This window comes from Hibiscus syriacus, unplaced genomic scaffold, assembly GCF_006381635.1.
Source record: "Hibiscus syriacus cultivar Baekdansim isolate YM2019G1 unplaced genomic scaffold, ASM638163v2 tig00110788_pilon, whole genome shotgun sequence".
NCBI lineage: Eukaryota > Viridiplantae > Streptophyta > Magnoliopsida > Malvales > Malvaceae > Hibiscus > Hibiscus syriacus.
In genome coordinates, this window is record NW_024062863.1 from 3,019,206 (window position 1) to 3,038,829 (window position 19,624).

Below are 19,624 nucleotides of genomic sequence, written 5' to 3' on the forward strand. Positions count from 1 at the left end.
AAATGAAGACATCAAAGCTATGACGGATAGATTTTCAACGATTGTCAATGGTCTCAAATCATATGGAGAGATCATCTCAAATGAAAAGCTTGTGAGGAAGTTAGTCTACTCCCTCCCAAAATCATGGCAATCAAAGAAGACGGCAATCATCGAGTCTAAGGACCTATCGTCCTTAACTCTTGAAGAACTTATCGGTTCACTCCTCACTCATGAGATGATGCTTGAAGATGAGGTGGACCTTGATAAAGTTGAAGAGACACCAAAGGAGAAGGAGAAGAAGAAAAACATTGGAGTTGCTCTCAAATCCACAAAAGATGAGAGTGATTCTAATGATGATGATGACGAGGAAATGGCATTGTTTGCCAAACGGTTCAGAAAAATGATGAGACCTTACCAAGGAAGAAAATTCAAACGAAATGAAGGCCTCAAAAATGAACCAAAAGAGAAGGACCCAATCATTTGCTATGAATGCAAAAAGCCGGGGCATGTCAAATATGATTGCCCACAATTGAAGAAAAAGGGTCAATCAAAGAATAAGCACAAGGCTCATGTGGCTACATGGAGCGATGAAGAAGGTTCCGATGAAGAGGAACAAGAAGTAGCAAACTTGTGCTTGATGGCATTCGGGGAAGATTCTAAGGTAACTTCTAACTCATCCGATTTTGATGATATATCTTATGATGAGTTATTTGAGGAGTACAATGGGTTGGCTTCGGATTATGAGAAATTGTTTTTAAAATATAAAAATGATGTTTCAAAATTGAAAAATGAAAACAAACTCATATCCAAAACCAACAACGATCTTGAAAGTAAAATCAAAAATTTGCAAATCAAACTAGAAGAGTTTGAAAAGAAAAATTTAGATTTGCAAAATTTACTTTCAAAGATCAATGATGATCATCAAAAGAAAATTGATGATCTTAAAACTTCTTTTGATAAAGTTGGAACAAAACATTTTGAAAAAGGTGAAAATTCAAAATCCAACTTTGTTAGAAAAAGTTTTAGAAACTACAATCATAGAGGTCCCCAAAGAACCTCTAATGGAAAAATCATTAGAAGTGTGTGGGTTCCTAAAGAACTCATTACTACTAAGATAAAAATATCCTACACAAATGGATACCTAAAGGGACTAGGATTTTGGAAACTAATGAATATGGACCCAAAAGAATTTGGGTACCAAAAATCAAAAATTAATCTATGTTTGTAGGGAAAAGAGCATTGCTACAAGGCACGGGAAACAAATTCAAACTCATGGTACCTTGATAGTGGATGCTCAAGACATATGACCGGAGACAAAAGCCGGTTCATTGAGCTTAACGCCAAAAATGGAGGAGAAGTGACTTTTGGAGATAATTCAAAAGGTCACATTGAAGGTATTGGTACAATAGGTAATACCTCTTCCATACAAATTAAGAATGTTTTATATGTGAATGGATTAAAGCATAATCTATTGAGTATTAGTCAATTATGCGATAAAGGATTCAATGTCTTATTTGAAATTAATGGTTGTAAAGTCATTGACATTGCATCTAATCGGATTATGCTTGTTGGTCATAGAATAGGAAACATTTACATGGTGCATTTAGATTCTATTGATATGACTAATTTATGCCTAGTTGCTAAGGATGAGCATGATAGTTGGTTATGGCATAGGAGACTAGGTCATGCTAGTATGAGTGTTTTGCAACGGCTAATTCAAGGTGATTTAGTTCGAGGGTTGCCTAAGCTTAAATTTGATAATGATAAAATCTGTGATGCTTGTGCTAAAGGAAAACAAAACGAGTTTCTTTTAAATCTATTAATGATGTATCAACTAGTAGAGTATTACAATTGATCCATTTAGATCTTTTTGGGCCAACTAGAACTACTAGCTTGGGAGGAAAACAATATGCATTTGTCTTGGTAGATGACTATTCTAGATACACTTGGGTTCTATTCTTAAGTACTAAAGATGAAGCATTAGAAAATTTCATCACATTTTCAAAAATAATCCAAAATGAAAAAGGATACTCTATCACTAGTGTTAGAAGTGATCATGGAACTGAATTTGAAAATCTTGGATTTATTGAGTTTTGTAATTCTAATGGTATTAGCCACAATTTTTCAGCACCTAGAACCCCTCAACAAAATGGAGTTGTTGAGAGGAAAAATCGAACTTTAGAAGAAATGGCTAGAACCATGCTTTGTGAAAATAATTTGCCAAAATATTTTTGGGCGGAAGCCACAAATACCGCTTGTTATGTTATAAATCGAGTAATGATTAGGCCAATTTTAAAGAAAACTCCATATGAAATTCTCAAAAATAAAAAGCCTAACATTAGCTATTTTCATCCTTTTGGATGTAAATGTTTTGTTTTAAACAACGGTAAAGAAAATCTTGGTAAATTTGATGCTAAAAGTGATGAAGGAATTTTTCTGGGTTATTCCTTAAACTCTAAAGCTTATCGTGTATTTAATAAAAGAACTTTAGTTGTAGAAGAGTCTATACATGTTGTTTTCGATGATAATCCCCTTCCGAGGAAGGATTCTTCTGTTAATGATGATGTAGGTATTGTACAAGCAAATGACGTTAGAGAATCATCATCAAAGGAAGAAACAAAAGATGAGGAAACTCATGATCCCCTCGAGAATCCAACCATTGAAGAAAGGGAAGTATCTTTTCTAAGAGAGTACAACTATGTCAAAGATGGTGAAATTATAGGTGATCCATCAAAAGGGGTAACTACTCGATCTTCTCTTAGAAATATCTGTAATTATGTTGCATTTATTTCATGCATAGAGCCTAAGAACATCAAAGAAGCATTAAAAGATGAACATTGGATTATGGCTATGCAAGAAGAATTAAATCAATTTGAGAGAAGTAAAGTATGGACATTAGTTGAAAGGCCTAGTGATAAATCTACTGTAGGTACTAGATGGGTTTTTAGAAATAAACTTGATGAAAGTGGTAATATAGTGAGGAACAAGGCTAGACTTGTTGCTCAAGGCTATACTCAAGAAGAAGGCATAGACTATGATGAAACATACGCTCCCGTAGCTAGGATGGAAGCAATTAGAAAGTTATTAGCATTTGCATGTTTCAATGAATTTAAATTATATCAAATGGATGTTAAAAGTGCATTTTTAAATGGTTTTATAAAAGAAGAAGTGTACGTGGAACAACCTCCAGGTTTTGAAGATTCAAATTTTCCGGATCATGTTTTAAAATTGACAAAAGCTCTTTATGGTTTAAAACAAGCTCCTAGAGCTTGGTATGAAAGATTGTCAAATTTTTTAATTGAAAAAGGTTTTTTAAAAGGAAAGGTTGACACTACATTGTTTTTAAAGAGAAAAGGTAAAGATTTATTAGTAGTTCAAATTTATGTTGATGATATAATATTTGGTTCTACTAATGATGTTCTTTGTCAAGAATTTTCTAAGCTAATGCAAAGTGAGTTTGAGATGAGCATGATGGGGGAGCTCTCATTTTTCTTGGGACTCCAAATCAAGCAAAGAAAAGATGGCATCTTCATTAATCAAGCTAAGTACGTCAAAGATATGCTCAAGAAGTTTGGACTGGAAAATGGGAAACCTCATAACACTCCAATGAGCTCTTCAACAAAGCTTGACTTAGATGAAGGAGGTAAATATGTAGATGTTAAATTATATAGGTCAATGATTGGCTCTTTGCTTTATCTAACTACAAGTAGACCGGACATTATGTTTAGTGTTTGCTTATGTGCTAGATTTCAATCATGTCCTAAGGAATCACATTTACTAGCTGTTAAGAGAATCTTTAGATACCTTAAGGACACTCCTAGTTTAGGACTTTGGTATCCTAGAGACTCTAGCTTTAGCTTGCATGCTTTTTCTGATGCGGATTATGGAGGATGCAAATTAGATAGGAAAAGCACCTCCGGTACTTGTCAATTCCTTGGAAATATGTTGATTTCTTGGTTTTCAAAGAAACAAAATTGTGTTGCATTATCTACCACTGAAGCAGAATACATTTCAGCCGGTAGTTGCTGTGCACAAGTTTTATGGATGAAACAACAACTTTTTGATTATGGAATTGAAGTAGGTACCATTCCTATCAAGTGTGACAATACTAGTGCTATTTGTCTCACTAAAAATCCCATCCAACACTCTAGAACTAAGCACATTGAAATAAGACATCACTTCATTAGAGACCATGTCACTAAGGAAGATGTAGTTCTAGAATTTGTTGATACTTTGCACCAATTAGCAGATATCTTTACAAAACCCTTAGACAAGGAAAGATTTTGGACACTTAGGAGAGAATTAGGTTTGACCAACCTATCTTCACTTAGTGTTTAAAATAATTTTAGCACTTTTAATAAAGCTTGAAAAATGCTTATAATAATAATATTTGATTGTATTCTTGCTATTAGTTAGGGGGAGTTTGTGATTCTTAATGAAAATTAATTTTATGTTCAAAAATCAATTAAAGATTAATTTAATTATTTGAACATAATTAATGTTTGATATATGAGTTGCCAATACCACTAGAAAAGATTAATTTAGCATTTTGTGCTTAAAAATTCGGATTTTAGCATTTTGGTGCAGAGGGAATCGATCCCCCCCATGAGGGAACCGATTCCTCCTTTGAAGGGGAACCGATTCCCCCCAAAGGGGAATCGATACCCCCCTGGGGTTCTGCTAAAATCGGGCAGAATAACCCCAAACTCTCCAAAAAACCCTCTTCCTCACTCTCTTCGCCGTTCTCACCCTCTAAACCCCTCAAATCTCCATTTTTGCCTCAAATCAACCATATTAATCGGAATTTGCTTCATAAATCATCTTCCAAACCTGTTGGAATCATTAAAATCGTGCAAACAACATCTAAATCCCCTCAATCTTCATATTTCAAGGTAATTTTTTTTCTAAACTCTTTATTTCATTATTTTTGAACATAGGATTAGTTTCAATTAGTTCTAGGTTGAAATAGTGATCGGGCATTGATTATTTAGTGATTAGAAACTAGATGTTACAACTAATTTCATCAAAAACACAAGAATTTTTCAATTTTTTTTTAATTTTTCGAAATAAAAAAAAATGTTATTTTTCAAATTATTGTGTTTTGATCAAATTATATTGTTGTTATGAAAAACTATACATATATTGTTTCTCAAAACCATATTTTTCAAAAGTTTTTCAAAAACTTTGCCCATTAGGATTGATCTAGAGAATCTTGAAATATTGAGGACTCATTTGAGTTTTGGGATTAATTGAATTGCATACACTTGTTTTAAAATTGCAGGTTATTATATCTATTCCGATTTCCTTCACCATGTCAAATCCTAAACGTCCTAGGTCTTCATCTAGTCGTTCTAGTCGTCAACCAAATCCACCTCCAAATCCTCCTTCTATTCCAATTTCTAATCCCAATCCCACTGATCCTAACTTGACTATCCAAAATTCGTGTTTCAATCATCCTGGGTCTAGAAATCACCGATATTGGTATTATCAATATTTCGATTCTTACAAAATCCGGGAAGAACGTATTCCTTCTCGTCAAGCTATGTTAGCTATCGATTTTAAATATCTTCCCATTTTACAAGAATGGAAATTTGATAAACTATTTGATCTTGAACCCATCGTTTACCATCAACTTGTTCGTATATTCTACTCTAATGCCGTATGTGTTAAAAACCAAGCTGAAACCGAAACCATAGGAATTCGTTCCTACCTCCTAGGACAATTCTTATATATTGACCCGGCATATATAGCCAATATATTTGGATTAGATAATGATGGTATCTCGAATGAAAAACAAATTTTAGGTTCTCGTTACAAAAGAAGAGATAGTGCGAGTGTCTTAGACCTACATGAGCGTTTTCTTCATCTAATGATTTCTTGGTGGTTTCGACCATCCGGAGGTCGTTATTCTACTCTTAGAGCTTTGGATCTTTGGTGGTTACATTGTTTCAAAAATCGTATTAAAATTAACCTACCTCAGATTATTTTTGCTGAAATTGTTGAAACCGTAAACCTTGTTCCTAACAAGAAACAATGTTCATCTCTAGTTTACGGTTGCTTTTTAAGTAATCTGTTTTCCAAAGCTGGGCTTAGAGTCGGTCTAGATGCCGTTTTTCCTCTTAAGAAACAAATAAATCTTCTTTCCTTAACGAGAGCGGGATGGGTAAAGGACAAAGAAACCGGTGAATGGGTTCGTTCTTCTACTCCGGGAGCTAGTTCTTCACAAGCTCCACCCGAAGCTGACGAAGATCCCGAGTTTGAACAATTAATGAGGGATATTGATGAAGCTGAAGAAGAACCTGAACAACCCGAAGAACAGCCCGAGGAGCAAGCACAACAAACGCATCAAATGCCTCCATATTTTCAATCCTTTATGGAGACATTCGATTTCCGATACGCTACCATGGACTCGCGTTTTTCCTCTATAGAGTCTCATTTATCCACAATGGGAGCTCAACAATTAGAGATTCTTCGGGAGATGCGTGCAAACAATGAATCAACCAACGCTCGTATCAATGAACTCACACACGAGATGGCCGCTATGCGAGCCCGTTTTCCACCTACCGATCCGGATGCTTGATTTATGTTTAGCTTTAAAACTTTGAACAAAATGAATATTGTCTCAACATTTTGAATTGTTTGATTTTGTTGGATTTTGGATTTATGAATAGTGTCAAATTATAAGTTTGGTGTGTTTTATTCATTTTTGCATCATTTACATTTTCATTAACAATATGACCAATTTTGCCATATCACATTATTTATGAATATTGAAACTAATGGCTAACCTCTCTTTTGATTGTGATCTTAGCAGCTTAAGCTTATAATTAATAAATCAATTGGCTAAATGATTTTCAAAACCTTGTTTTATAATGTCTTTTTGATTTAACAAAAAGGGGGAGAAGAATAAGTGTTAAATGTTTTACATGATAAATTGAAGAAATGTTAAAGTAAGGGGGAGTAATTTCAAAACTTGATTTCAAAAATCTTAAAATTACTAAAATGTTTTGTTATATCAAAAAGGGGGAGATTGTTGAAACATTTTAATATTTCGATATAACAAATTAAGTTAAATGGATTTTAAGATTTTCCAAATGATTTTCTAAAGTATATTCGATATAACTATTCGAATATCAAAACATTACTCCAAATATTTCAAAAAATCATTTTTGATCCTTACTTAAGTGTAAAATTAAGTTTTAATCATAAAACAATTTCAAAATAATTTTACAAAGTATTTCGAACCAATTCAAAGCCAAAAATTCCAGAATACTCAGAGGGAACCGATTCCCCCCCATATGAGGAACCGATTCCCCCCTGAATGGTTTGGCTCCGAGATTTCCAGAATGCTCGGAGGGAACCGATTCCCCCAAAGGGGGTACCGATTCCCCCCTGTTCAACGGTCGAAATATTTGAATTTTACACTTAGGGAACCGATTCCCTATGAGAGGGAACCGATTCCCCCCACTGTCCAAGCTGTTTTATTAAATGTTTTCACACTAAAACGGCTATAATATCTTCTCTAATTATCCCCAACGTTCAGAAGTGATCCAAGGTGTATTTAAGCAAGCTTAGAAGCCATTGATCAAAAACAAGAAACATCAAGCAACTAGAATCAAGAGAGAATCAAAGAGAAAGCATCAAACCTCAAGTTTGAGCATTTCAAGCCCATTTTCATTCAATATTCATTTTGCTTTCAAGAACACTTTTTGTGCTCAGTTGTATTCATCTTTGAGTGTTCTTTTCTTTGTTCTAGAATTGTGCAAACATCTTACCTTGTGAGGTTTTCTTGTAAGTTTGCAAATTTGTAATCTTCTCTTTGAGAAAAGAGTGTTCTCAAGAGTTGGGGTATACTCTTGAGGGAATTGTAAGGTTATCTCTTTGGCCTCAAAAGAAAGAACAAATTAGTGAATTTGTTGGAAAATCCTTAGTGTGGATAGCTAAGGTAGTGGACGTAGACTTTGTTTGAGAAAGTCGAACCACTGTAAATCGCTGTGCAATTACTTTCAATTTTCTGCAAAAGCTTCCACAAAATTTTTATTGCCAATTCACCCCCCTCTTGGCCAATTTCGTCATTCGATTAACTCAACAAACACCCCTGGCTTCGCTCATGTAGATAAAAATCAACTGCGGTCTTAGCCCAAAGGGTGTTATCCAGAATTGTGTCCGGTAGTTGTTTCCTCTCCACTTCAGATACCGGTATGGTACTGGCCGGTAACTCATACGAGAGCCAACTTGAATCCATCATGTCCGGCACGTCAGAGGGTTTCTCAAGAATCCTACATATGACGCCATGTGAATCGGGCTCTTGAATGGTGGGAGTGACCTCTTCAACGGTGGGAGGGGACTCTCGAGGAATGATAGGGGCCTCTTCAACGATAGGAGTGGACTCTTGAGGGATGACAGTGGCCTCTTAAACGGTGGGAGGGGACTCTCGAGGAATGATAGGGGCCTCTTCAACGATAGGAGTGGACTCTTGAGGGATGACAGGCGAGTCGGGCTTCTTCTTGCGGTGTCTTCGCACTATTGGGGTATACGGAGACTTAATAGCACGTGCACGCCGTCTGATGCGTGAACTCTGTCGTGCAAGAAAAACCCGACGTAAAGCATCCACCTTATCGGTCCGCTAAATAATTAAATACAAATATCAGTAAATAAACAGACATGATATTTAAACAGTGAAAACAAAGACAAATATATTTCAAACTTTCAACCAAAAGACAAAACAAAGACAAATACTAACTTCACAGTGTTAAAGAATACACAGTTTAGCAGAATTGGAAGCAACCGAATAAATTTACTTCAACCAAAAGACAAAACAAAAAGACAAATACTAACTTCACAGTGTTAATAAACAGTTTAGCAGTATTGGCAGCAATCGAATAAATTTACTAAGCAATCTAAGTGAAATGGTTAATTTAAGTGAAATTACGAGTAAATTTATCATCAAGTTAAATATGGAAAATCTTAAACTTACCTCGTTGCGTAGAGTATGAACCTCATTCTGCAACGATACTACCATCTTACGTAGAGCGGCAACCTCACCACGTAAAGTAGACACCTCCACACACCATGCACCATCGTTATCGAGTAGAGTACCGATCTCCTCACGCAAGGCATTGACCTCATCACGTAACTCCCTTGACTCATCCCGTGGAGGTGGAGAACAGGGAGATAGAAGTCGTGGCATCTTTGCCGGTCGCCTATCATGAGGTGATGGTGGAGAAGAGGCTCGATGATGTGACGGGATAGGTGATGGCTCTCGTTGTAGAGGTGTATAGTCGGGTCGATCAGGTGATGGCTCTGGGTGAGGTGATGGCTCTCGAAGTGGAGGAAGTGGAGGCTGCTCATCATTCGTGCCATCAAGAAAACGCTGACTAGCTTGCCACCAATCAGTGGCAAGCTCAGCCTCCGTGGGTATCAGTCTAATTAATGGAATGTTGGCCTCCTAAAAATATAAAAACTCAAACAAAGTTAAACGTCTACTATTAATAACTTGTTTATATATGATAGTATTTGTGTTAACTTACATTATTTATTGTCGCATATGGTATTAAGTCTTCCCAATCCAACAGACGTTTCATCTTCCAGGAAATAGCCCTGGGAATATCATTTGAAGTTTTTATTGCATATGTCTTCATGGCGGGAAAGGCCTCGAATATCCAAATCTACAAACAATATAATAACAAACATTAGTAATTGTTAAATAATTAATTATAATTTTGAAAACATTATATAGAAATTCTTACCTTAAAGGCCCAAACAAAGCCTGACAAAGTGTATTTCGACCCATCGCCCTGCAAACTTTTGCGGTCATCAAAGGCAGACGACAACTTAGTCCAGGTAGCTTTCCATATATACGAACCCCACGGAAACAGATTCCATGCATTTAGGTCCTCCGCCAATAATATTAGCTCCTGAGGAATAGGTTGTCTGGCATCTCTGCCTAAAAAGCCGGCATACAAAAGTAGTAGAAGGCATACTCGGACAACATCGACGTCATTCATCCGAGTAAAACCATCTTTCTTATTAAACAATTTCTTCATGTCGTCGACGTGAAAGTTCGGCTTCTCTATTGACTCATCAGGAAAAACCCTGGATAACCATGATGGGCTGGTGATATGACGAGTGTACCGGCCTACATCATCGTGTCCGAATCGTAGACCAGTGATTAAGCAGAACTCCTTCCGCCCAAAACAAGTATACGCCGGTGGAAAATGAAACAATATCTCTTCCTCACCACGTTGTATACTGTCGGGTAGATCGCTAGTCATGGTCTGAAGCCACAAATGGGTCAAATTAGCATCTCCACCCGGATGTTGTACTCTCAGCCATGCCCCGAAGCAGGTTTCTTCAAACAATTTTCTTTGTGCAGGTGAAAGCTTCGAAGCAATTGTAGTGACTAGGCTAACTTTATTCCTTAATGTCAATGAAGCCGAAAAAATTTTCTACAAAAACAATAAACATACCAAGTTAGATATACCAAAAACTACACTGTCAAGATATACCAAAAACAATAAACATAAATAGTAGTTTATTCTTGAAACTAAAATTTGCAACACTGTTTTGTCTTTTGGTTGAAATGAAAATCGCAACGAGATAATGAGAATCGCAACGCGGAAATGACTATCGCAACGAGATAATCGCAACGCGAAATGACTATCGCGACGAGAGAATCGCAACGCGAAATGAAAATCGCAATGCGATTTTGGTTTCGCGTGCGATTTTTATTTCGCGTTGCGATAGTTATTTCCGCGTTGCGATTTTCATTCTTGAAACTATTATTCTTCTGCATTACTTCAACTAAAAGACAAAACAAAGACAAATACTAACTTCACAGGCTAAACAGTTTAGCAGTATTGGCAACAATCGAATGAATTTAATAAGAAATCTAAGTGAAATGGTTAATCTATTATTGAAATTACCAGTAAACTTATCATCAATCTCAATATGAAAAACCTAAAATAATGCAAAAATTTCAAAATAAAAATAAAAAAAACTAACCCTCGGAGGTTGATTTTCCATTTCTGAATGATTGTGAGGGATTTTTGACTGTGAATGGTTGTGAGGGATTTCGCCGGCGATGGGGACGGATTTCGCCGTAGAGAGTGAGAGATGGAGATGGGACTGAGTGTTGTGATTTTGGGTTTGAGGTTATGAGTTGCGATTACTGTGGACGGTTCAGTTTCCGATTTATTAAGAAAAAATTCGTTTTTGGAATTTTAAAAAAAAAAATACGCGTTAATACGAATGGCGCTATGTAAATCGCGTTGCGAAAGTCAGAATCGCGTTGCGAAAGTCAGTATCTCGTTGCGATTTTGTATTATCGCATTGCGATAGTAAGTATCACATTGCGATAGTCAGTATCGCATTGCGATTTTCCCAATTCGCGTTGCGATTTACTTATTCGCATTGCGAATTGGGAAAATCGCAACGACACTGTAGACCATCGCAACGCGATTTCCAACTATCGCAACGCGAAATGCAACGCGAATTTGCGATAATGGAGATCGCGTTGCGAATTAACGATCGCATTGCGATTTTATTGGTCATTTTAGCAAATCCGAAAAAAGTTAATTAAAATCGTATATTATAAAGTATTTTTAGTCACTGAGACGATTTTCTCCAATATTAATAGCAAATTATGGTCAGCTATCCTTGTATACATCAACGCCCGATTCTCTCGTTACTTTGTTCAACTTTAACATCTTACGTCTCCTTATATCCATTCTAACATGTTTAATGTATTTTATTAGTCTATTTTTAATTCTGAAAAAAATATCAAATATAGATTCAATGAGTGAATAACTATTTTTTATGAGTTATTATTTAATATATAAAATATGTAAAATTTATTTAAATAAGTTTAAAAAACATGATTTTTGTTTAGATAATAAATTTTAATTTTCTATTTATTATTATTATTATTATTATTATAAAATATTTATTAATATTAGATTTATGGGTATAATAGTTAAATATGTTTTTCAACTACATCAGAGGTAGAAAATTCATTCAAGAAAAGAGGAAAAAATCAGCCATTTTTCACAAATATATGTTTTCTTTTTCTATAAATCATAAGGTTCCTCCAATTCTTATATGTTTTATTTTTTAAAGTTCATTTCTGATCAAAAGAAAGCGAGAAAGAAGGGGGGAAATGGGAGATCAATCAGCCAGAGGAGAAGAATTCGAGAAAAACGCAGAGAAAAAACTTAACAGCTGGAACTTTTTTGGCTCCAAATATGAAGATGCCGCTGATCTTTTTGAAAAAGCTGCCAATTTCTTCAAGCTCGCCAAATCCTGTATTTCTTTCCTTTTTCCTTGATCGTTTTTCTTTTAAATACCGTGTTCTGTTTGTTTCTCGAGAATTACTGGATTATAATAAAAATGAAAATTCGAGATTTTCTGATTAAGTTTGCGAGGCAGAAATCTTAATCTAAAATCTATGATTAATGTTTCTATCGTGGCGATTCAAATTAGAAGTAAAAAGTATCGCGATCAAAGATTTTTATTATTGTTGTTGTTCCTAACTTTTAATTGTTATTTCTTCTGTTTCAATTCATTGATTATTGTTGCTGGTTAACCCCGATTGCGTCAAGAATTAATGTAGTTGTGTTTTTTTTTTTTGAAATATGGTACTTGTATTAAAAGATAAAACAAAGTAAAGCCCTAATAAATAGAGGAAAAAGAGTGTACTTGAGATGGTGAGAACCAAATACACCAACAAACTTACATCACACTATCGAAAAACAATCCTACAGATCAAAAAACCAAACCAAACGAACAAAATAAGGAATATCGAAACAAAGAGGACCACCAAACACAACCACAAAACAAAAAACGAGCCAACTCCTCTAACAAAACACCAACCACTCCAGAGCTAGAAAAAAACAGACGGATCCAAACTAAGCACAAGCGCAGAGAAACACTCAAACCTTACTAAAAACAACAGCGACCCAAGTTGAAGCAACAAAAACTCCAAACAGATTTCATAAGAGAAATCAATCGTAGAAAATCGAAAACCTGCTCAGCTCTGCAAATTCCACCCCAAAGCAACGGCAGCCGCTAAAGCCAACTCAGCTTCATCATAATCGCCTCGAACTCCCTCAGAATACACTTCATCACTGTCTCCAACAAGACTGCATCTACTACTAACGTTTGGCCTACCATCCCGACACCTTCGATCAAATAATTTCCTCTTTCCAAAGATGAGTCTTGACGACGCTCTCAGACTGACCCCACACGCCCACCTTCTTCTAGCCTTAGAAGCTCTGCAAATGTAGTTGTTTTGATTCTGTTGGAGATTGTCAAATTCAAGGTTCTTTTACAATCAGATTATGGATTAGTTACTTTATAATTCAATTGATATTTGAAATGCGATGAAATTGATTTTGTAAAACAAAGCTGTTAAATTTACTCTATTAATTTTCTTTTCTCAAGGGGACAGAGCTGGATCGATTTATGTAAAGTTAGCAAATTGTCATTTGAAAGTAAGAACTTGAGCAAAATAGCATTTATTCATAGTAATTAACTGTTTTGTAAGATTGACTTTGACCCTTTTATTTGCTTCCCCCATCTGTAGTTGGAAAGCCACCATGAAGCTGCTCAAGCGTATGTTAGTGCTGCTCATTGCTATAAGAAAACATCGCCAAAGGGTAAGTGATTTCTGCATAGTTTCACTTGGTGAAAATCGTTGCCCGTTACTAAATTGTGCTTCTATACAGAGGCTATATCGTGCTTGCAGCAGGCAGTGAACATGTTTTGTGATATTGGAAGGCTAAGTATGGCTGCGAGGTATTATAAGGTATTGTTTCTGATTCATATGCAAGCGTTATTTTATAGTTGATATTTATCATTTTCTTTTATTTTGGTTGAATTTTTATTCCTGTTAGTGTGGGTCGGGATATAGATATCTGCCTGAAACAAGTATATTCGATTCTTGTTCAAGTTTTTTCATACATTTAGAGGGTCACATCCCATATCCCATGTGTCTGCAAGGATGTTGAATATGGATACTTAAAGATAACAAAGAATCAAAGTAACAGATTTTTATTGTTTCCTCAGTCTTCGATCACATTGTTGCCAGTAGTGTTAAACCTTCTAGGCTGTTGAGTCGATACCGCATACGGAAGTATATGTACGCTACAAGTAGGATAGAAAGATATTGATCCCACGGGGAGTTATTCAAAATTTTGCATCAATTCCTGGATCTAACTTAAACATAAAAGTCATCTATTAGTCCGATTCATATTAAACTGTATAAAATAATTGAAATAAAAATAACACATAACTAGGAAGAAAATAAATAAATATTGAAGAGAAAATAATTCTAAAACTAGATTTAATAACTAAATATCTAATGAAAATATAAGTTATTAGAGTTATCATAGGCATTATTGTTTTTTCATTGTACTGTTAGTCTGTTACTGATTTCCCTCAATATCCACAACTTTGTATCATGATGTTGCTTTTGGTTATTGATAGACTTGGATGCCTCGTTTATGTGCAGGAAATTGCTGAATTGTACGAGACTGAACAAAACATTGAACAGGCCATGGATTATTACGAAAAGGCTGCAGATTTCTTCCAAAGTGAAGAAGTATCTACTTCTGCCAATCAGTGCAAGCAGAAAGTTGCACAATTTGCTGCTCAGATAGAACAGTAAACATATTCACTTCTAATAGATGTTGTTCTTGCTACGATTTTGTGTTGCTTGCTCAGATAAATACGGCTCCCCTTGTAAAATTTGACAAATTTTTACAGCTCTACTTTTGAATTTCTTCAGATACCAGAAAGCCATTGAGATCTATGAAGAGATAGCACGGCAGGCAGTTACCAACAACTTGCTGAAGTATGGAGTTAAAGGGCATCTCCTCAATGCTGGCATTTGTCAACTCTGCAAAGGCGATGTTGTTGCAATCACCAATGCGTTAGAGAGATATCAGGTTGACTTTTTGGCGTCGTAGAAACATGTTTTACCTCTGGTTATATTGAACTTACATCTATATTTGCTTTCTTCAGGATCTGGATCCAACTTTTTCTGGAACACGAGAGTGTAGATTATTAACCGTAAGTTATCACAAAGAAACAATATATATTTTTTTCTAATTTATTTTTCTATTGCTAAAGGAGTTGATGTGATTAGGTTTTTTGATTGCTTAAAGATGCCTATTCAGCGGTTGCATTTTTGTCATTTGTTTTTATTTCCGCTTTCATATGCATTGGCTGATGATATATCTGGTTACTGCCTTACATTCGAACCAGAAAACTTGTTAACCTACGATTCATTGGTGGTAATTTTGAGAATCTGGTCCTTAGCCTTTGAAATTCATATGGTAATGAGCCGATGCTTTCCGTGACAGGACATTGCTTCTGCTATGGACGAGGAAGATGTCACGAAGTTTACCGATGCTCTCAAGGAATTCGACAGCATGACCCCATTGGTATGCCGATTTCGATCACAAATGCTTATTGGATGAAATGAGAATTATGATGTGTTTTCTGTTTACACAATACACATTGCAGGATTCTTGGAAGACAACCCTTTTACTGCGAGTGAAGGAAAAGCTGAAAGCTAAGGAACTGGAGGAAGATGATCTTACCTAAAATAACTTCACGTCGTAACTGCCTTGCTTTTAACGGTGATTGCTTCGTATTTATATACTGTTATACTTGCTTAGAACTATTGGTTTAGGAGGTTTTGCTTTGAATGTCAGACACTGCTGGTTATTGGCTTTTGGGGGGGGGGGGTGGAATATGTTTGTAATTGGAATACTTGTGTTTTAAAATAAAGTTGAAATAATTGAATCCGTGGGTTTTGGAAATGGCATCTGCTTGCCCTTGTTTATTCTTCGTTTTTCTTAAAATATTAGCGTATGTATTCGACACATTTTGAGATAATTCTTCAAACTCTAAGAGGGTGTTTGGTTCAAGGATTGTGAGATTCTTATGGGATGGGAATCCCACATTCCCATGTTTGGTTGGCCGGGAATCTCATTCCCGGTAATGTTTTATTACCAATAGTAGATTTTTTGAGATATATTACTGGGAATGTCATTACCTCCCTTCCCTTAAGTATTGTAACATTACCGGCGGTTTGGATTAAAATGTCCTTAAATTTTTATTTTTTTTCAAAAATATTATTTTTTTGTCATTGAATAATAAAAATTCTACGAAGGTTAAATTACAAATTTATCCTTAAATTATTTTAGATTTACAAAAAAAAATCTATAATTAAAATTTTATATGAAGTTCAGGGGTTAAATTTTTTTTTACCCTTTCATTAAACCTTTTTATATTTTAAATTTTGTAAAAAAAAATTATATAAATATTATGAATTTAATTTTTTAAAGAAAATATATAAATATTTTACAATTTGTAATATTATACAAATATATAATAAAGACAATTTGATCAAATATACATTCTAATAATCTTTTATTTTTTTAACCAAACACGGTAATCTTACATTTCTGCTAAATCAACCAAACACAAAATACAACATTCCCAGTAATCATATTCTTTGGTAATCTTTTATTCCCACTGGTAATCTTACATTCCGTGAACCAAACACACCCTAAATAAATTGTTACTCCGTGCTCAAAAGCATTTGAGCTTGCATAAACTAAACAATTTCAGTAATTAAAAAGATGATTGTTATCTCTAAAGATATTAAATTTGAGTATAATGTCTGTACGAATGTTTAAATTTTTATTATCAAATGATTGAATGTTTCGAACAAATACACTTTTATAATCACCTCATATTAATAATAATAAAAAAAGCATTTGAACGCATAGTATACAGCATTGACTATGTACCTTGTTTTACTATGACTATACCCCAAACTATACAGTTTTTTATTTACATCCTTGGCTCTGTTAAAACTAGTTCAGTAAGCTTGAATCTCACAGTTTCTTTAGTATCCTTTATCAAATATTAATACCCTGTATTTTTAATATCTATTTTTTATGTATAAAAACTAAATATCGAGAGGGATTAAACTGTTTTACATCAAATAATAAATATTTAAATTTAAAAGTTAGTAAAGATAAAAGATCATATTTAATATTTAAATTAAAAATGAACTATTAATAAAAAATAAAAATATCTAAAATGTCATTATATACAAAATATTTGGGAACTACTATCTCTCCAAAGCCCTTAATGACTCCGGCGCCAAAAAAGAATAATACCCTATTGCCATGACTAATTCAGATCGACCCTTGTTGCACACCTAGTTTTGATGGGTGAATCTTTCAATAGAGATTTTCTGCATACACAAATACTCAAACTTGAGATCTTACTTAAGCAACATCAAGCCGCTTACTACTTCAACCAGCCCTCGTATATCAGTTTAAATTTGAGTAAAATTATAATTCTATTCCCTTTAAATTTTTTTAGATTAAAAACTTAATATTTTTTTATTATTTATAAACTTAAGAAAATTGTTCCTCGTAATATTTAATCCAACTCCATCCAAGAAAATAATGCAGATGTTGCAGGCAGCTTCTGGTTTTTCAACATGGTACACCCAAGTAAAACGCAGCCACACACTTTTCTCATCTGTATATTAGTTATAGTTTTTTGTAAAAATAATGCTAAAATCCAGAAAAAAAAAATCTCCGAAGCAACCAACAAAAGGAGGGAAATGAAAACAGTGGAGGACGAAAGGAAACCGAGAGAGGGAAGGAGATCGGCAGTAGACCCCACACACAGAGAATGGAAAAGCTTGCACTTGCAGAAGCATCGAAGAATGTTCACCCCTCTTTAAAAACAGTCCAAAAACACTGTCCTCTACTTCTCTCTCATATCTCCACATCATCCTTGCTTTTATATATTACTAGTTTTGAGAAAGAACACAGAATGATGTAATACAGGAAGTTTGGATCGTTTGAGGTTTGTAAACATTTTACCGACAGACAATGGGAGACTCAGTTTGTCTGTCTCATGCAACCTTTTTTCTCACATTGCAGGCATTTTCAATGAATCCAAGGAGTTCAGTTCATCCATATATATACACATACAAAATTATATATGTATATATGTCTTTCAATCATTGCAGATTCTTCCCTGTATGGTTTCCAGGGCAACCCGGTTGATGATCTTGGACAGCCAATATCCTTTGGGAGATTCATGTCGGATCAGCTCGATACTTACTTTCGAGTTCGAGTAATGTAGATTAATATTGTTCCTCAAAGGTTTCAGCTTATGGAAGAACAACCGAGGTGTCGACTTCACCGGCTAAATTCAAAGCTACCATTCGTTCCAACAAGGGAAATAACCTCACTCCGTTGGCCAAGAAGTCTGCAACAGACATTGTTGATCGAAAGAAATCATCTCCGAAACCGAGTCATAAGTCTATGAATCAACTTCAGCCCTGCAAAAGAACTCGGTAGATTAACTTCTACCATTACCTGGAAAATAGATGGTTCGAGAATTGCTTCAAATTCTAAAGCATGTAAAGAATGCATCACACCTTTAAGGCCTCAGAACATGGTATCGTTCGGCCGATTTTATGTTCCGAATTGGAAGTTCTTGCAATGGATAATAGCTCGGGTTTCATTTATGTTCTGCAGGCTTCTATAAGTGGAAGGCCAAAGCAATCTTCAGCCAATCCTTGGTCGGAAAACAGAAGGTAACAAACATATATAATTGAGAAAAATGCTAGTTGTTTGAAAATACAATGAAATTTATGTCACTTTATCCTCACATATCTTTTGTCAAATGCATGAATTGCGGTGCTAGAACACCCTTTAAATCCTCAGCCAGTGAGAGTAAAACATCCCATGGAAAATGGATCTTTCTTCCAACAGACTACAGAGTAAGGAACTTTCTTCTTTTTGAAATATCGGTGTTTGACATTCGTGTCGGAGATACAACCCTCCGATACGCGCATGTCGGAGACATAAAACGCCATTGAAAATGATTACTAAGAATGCAAACAAGAGAGCTCATACAAGTAAAGATAGATAGTCTATAAATCACATTTCTCCCACTAAACACCACCCTTCATATTCCTCTATGTCTAGCATGATGAACCCCCCATCACAAAAACTCATATGATCATCATTGTTGTTGTTCTGTTTGTCATGTAGAGACCAAAACTTAGCCATAAAATCATCGTTGTCGTCTACAAGAACATGTGTATCACCATTCTCATAGTCATCATCATCATGATCATGATCGTTTTCATGATGATCATTGATCTCATCTTCTTCATTAATACTATCCAAATAATCCAAAACCGCGGTGGCTGAAATCCCGGAAAATTTAAAACCGGCCATATTACTTGTACTAAACTTTTGAGTACCCTTTGTCTTGTCCTTGGACTTACTAACCGGATTCATATGACACTGGACCCATTGTGACTTCCCACATTTTCCAGTAAACTCGGAATGGCTGCTGGCCTTCGATGTCACATTGGAAAATGATCTGTCAACCGGGACTGAATTGAGACTCGGAACATGCCGTGTTTTGGGTTTCGGATTCCGTGGAGATGGATGGACCGGGTAAGTCCGAACCATACTATGTTGGCGAGCCCCCCTCTTCATTTTTGGTCTGAAAAATGTAGGCTGGGAATTGAATGATGAGTCCCTCGTCATTGTCTTTATAGAGCATAGAAGTGGGACAACCTATATATGCT

General features: G+C 35.2%; 2 protein-coding genes across 2 annotated transcripts; one reads left to right on the forward strand and one right to left on the reverse strand.

Moving 5' to 3' along the window:
* The first annotated feature begins 12,042 nt into the window (after positions 1-12,042).
* On the forward strand, positions 12,043-15,644 carry LOC120140636 (alpha-soluble NSF attachment protein 2-like). The gene is made up of 9 exons (XM_039155605.1): positions 12,043-12,281; positions 13,420-13,469; positions 13,562-13,634; positions 13,704-13,783; positions 14,489-14,640; positions 14,765-14,924; positions 15,001-15,048; positions 15,342-15,422; positions 15,505-15,644. The coding sequence occupies exons 1-9, from the start codon at positions 12,137-12,139 to the stop codon at positions 15,583-15,585; spliced, it is 870 nt and encodes a 289-aa protein (XP_039011536.1). The 5' UTR covers positions 12,043-12,136; the 3' UTR covers positions 15,586-15,644.
* A 3,288-nt stretch (positions 15,645-18,932) lies between these two features.
* On the reverse strand, positions 18,933-19,598 carry LOC120140726. The gene has a single exon (XM_039155711.1). The coding sequence runs from the start codon at positions 19,581-19,583 to the stop codon at positions 18,963-18,965; it is 621 nt and encodes a 206-aa protein (XP_039011642.1). The 5' UTR covers positions 19,584-19,598; the 3' UTR covers positions 18,933-18,962.
* Between the last annotated feature and the right edge of the window lie 26 nt (positions 19,599-19,624).

What these genes read in the sequence shown, in the direction of transcription:
- LOC120140636 (XM_039155605.1), top strand. Translation starts at nt 12,137, where the DNA reads ATGGGAGATCAATCAGCCAGAGGAGAAGAATTCGAGAAAAACGCAGAG. An exon ending in GAGAGTGTAGATTATTAACC is followed by an intron (nt 15,049 to 15,341) that starts GTAAGTTATCAC and finishes TTTCCGTGACAG; the next exon opens with GACATTGCTTCTGCTATGGA. An exon ending in TCGACAGCATGACCCCATTG is followed by an intron (nt 15,423 to 15,504) that starts GTATGCCGATTT and finishes TACACATTGCAG; the next exon opens with GATTCTTGGAAGACAACCCT.
- LOC120140726 (XM_039155711.1), bottom strand. Translation starts at nt 19,583, where the DNA reads ATGACGAGGGACTCATCATTCAATTCCCAGCCTACATTTTTCAGACCA.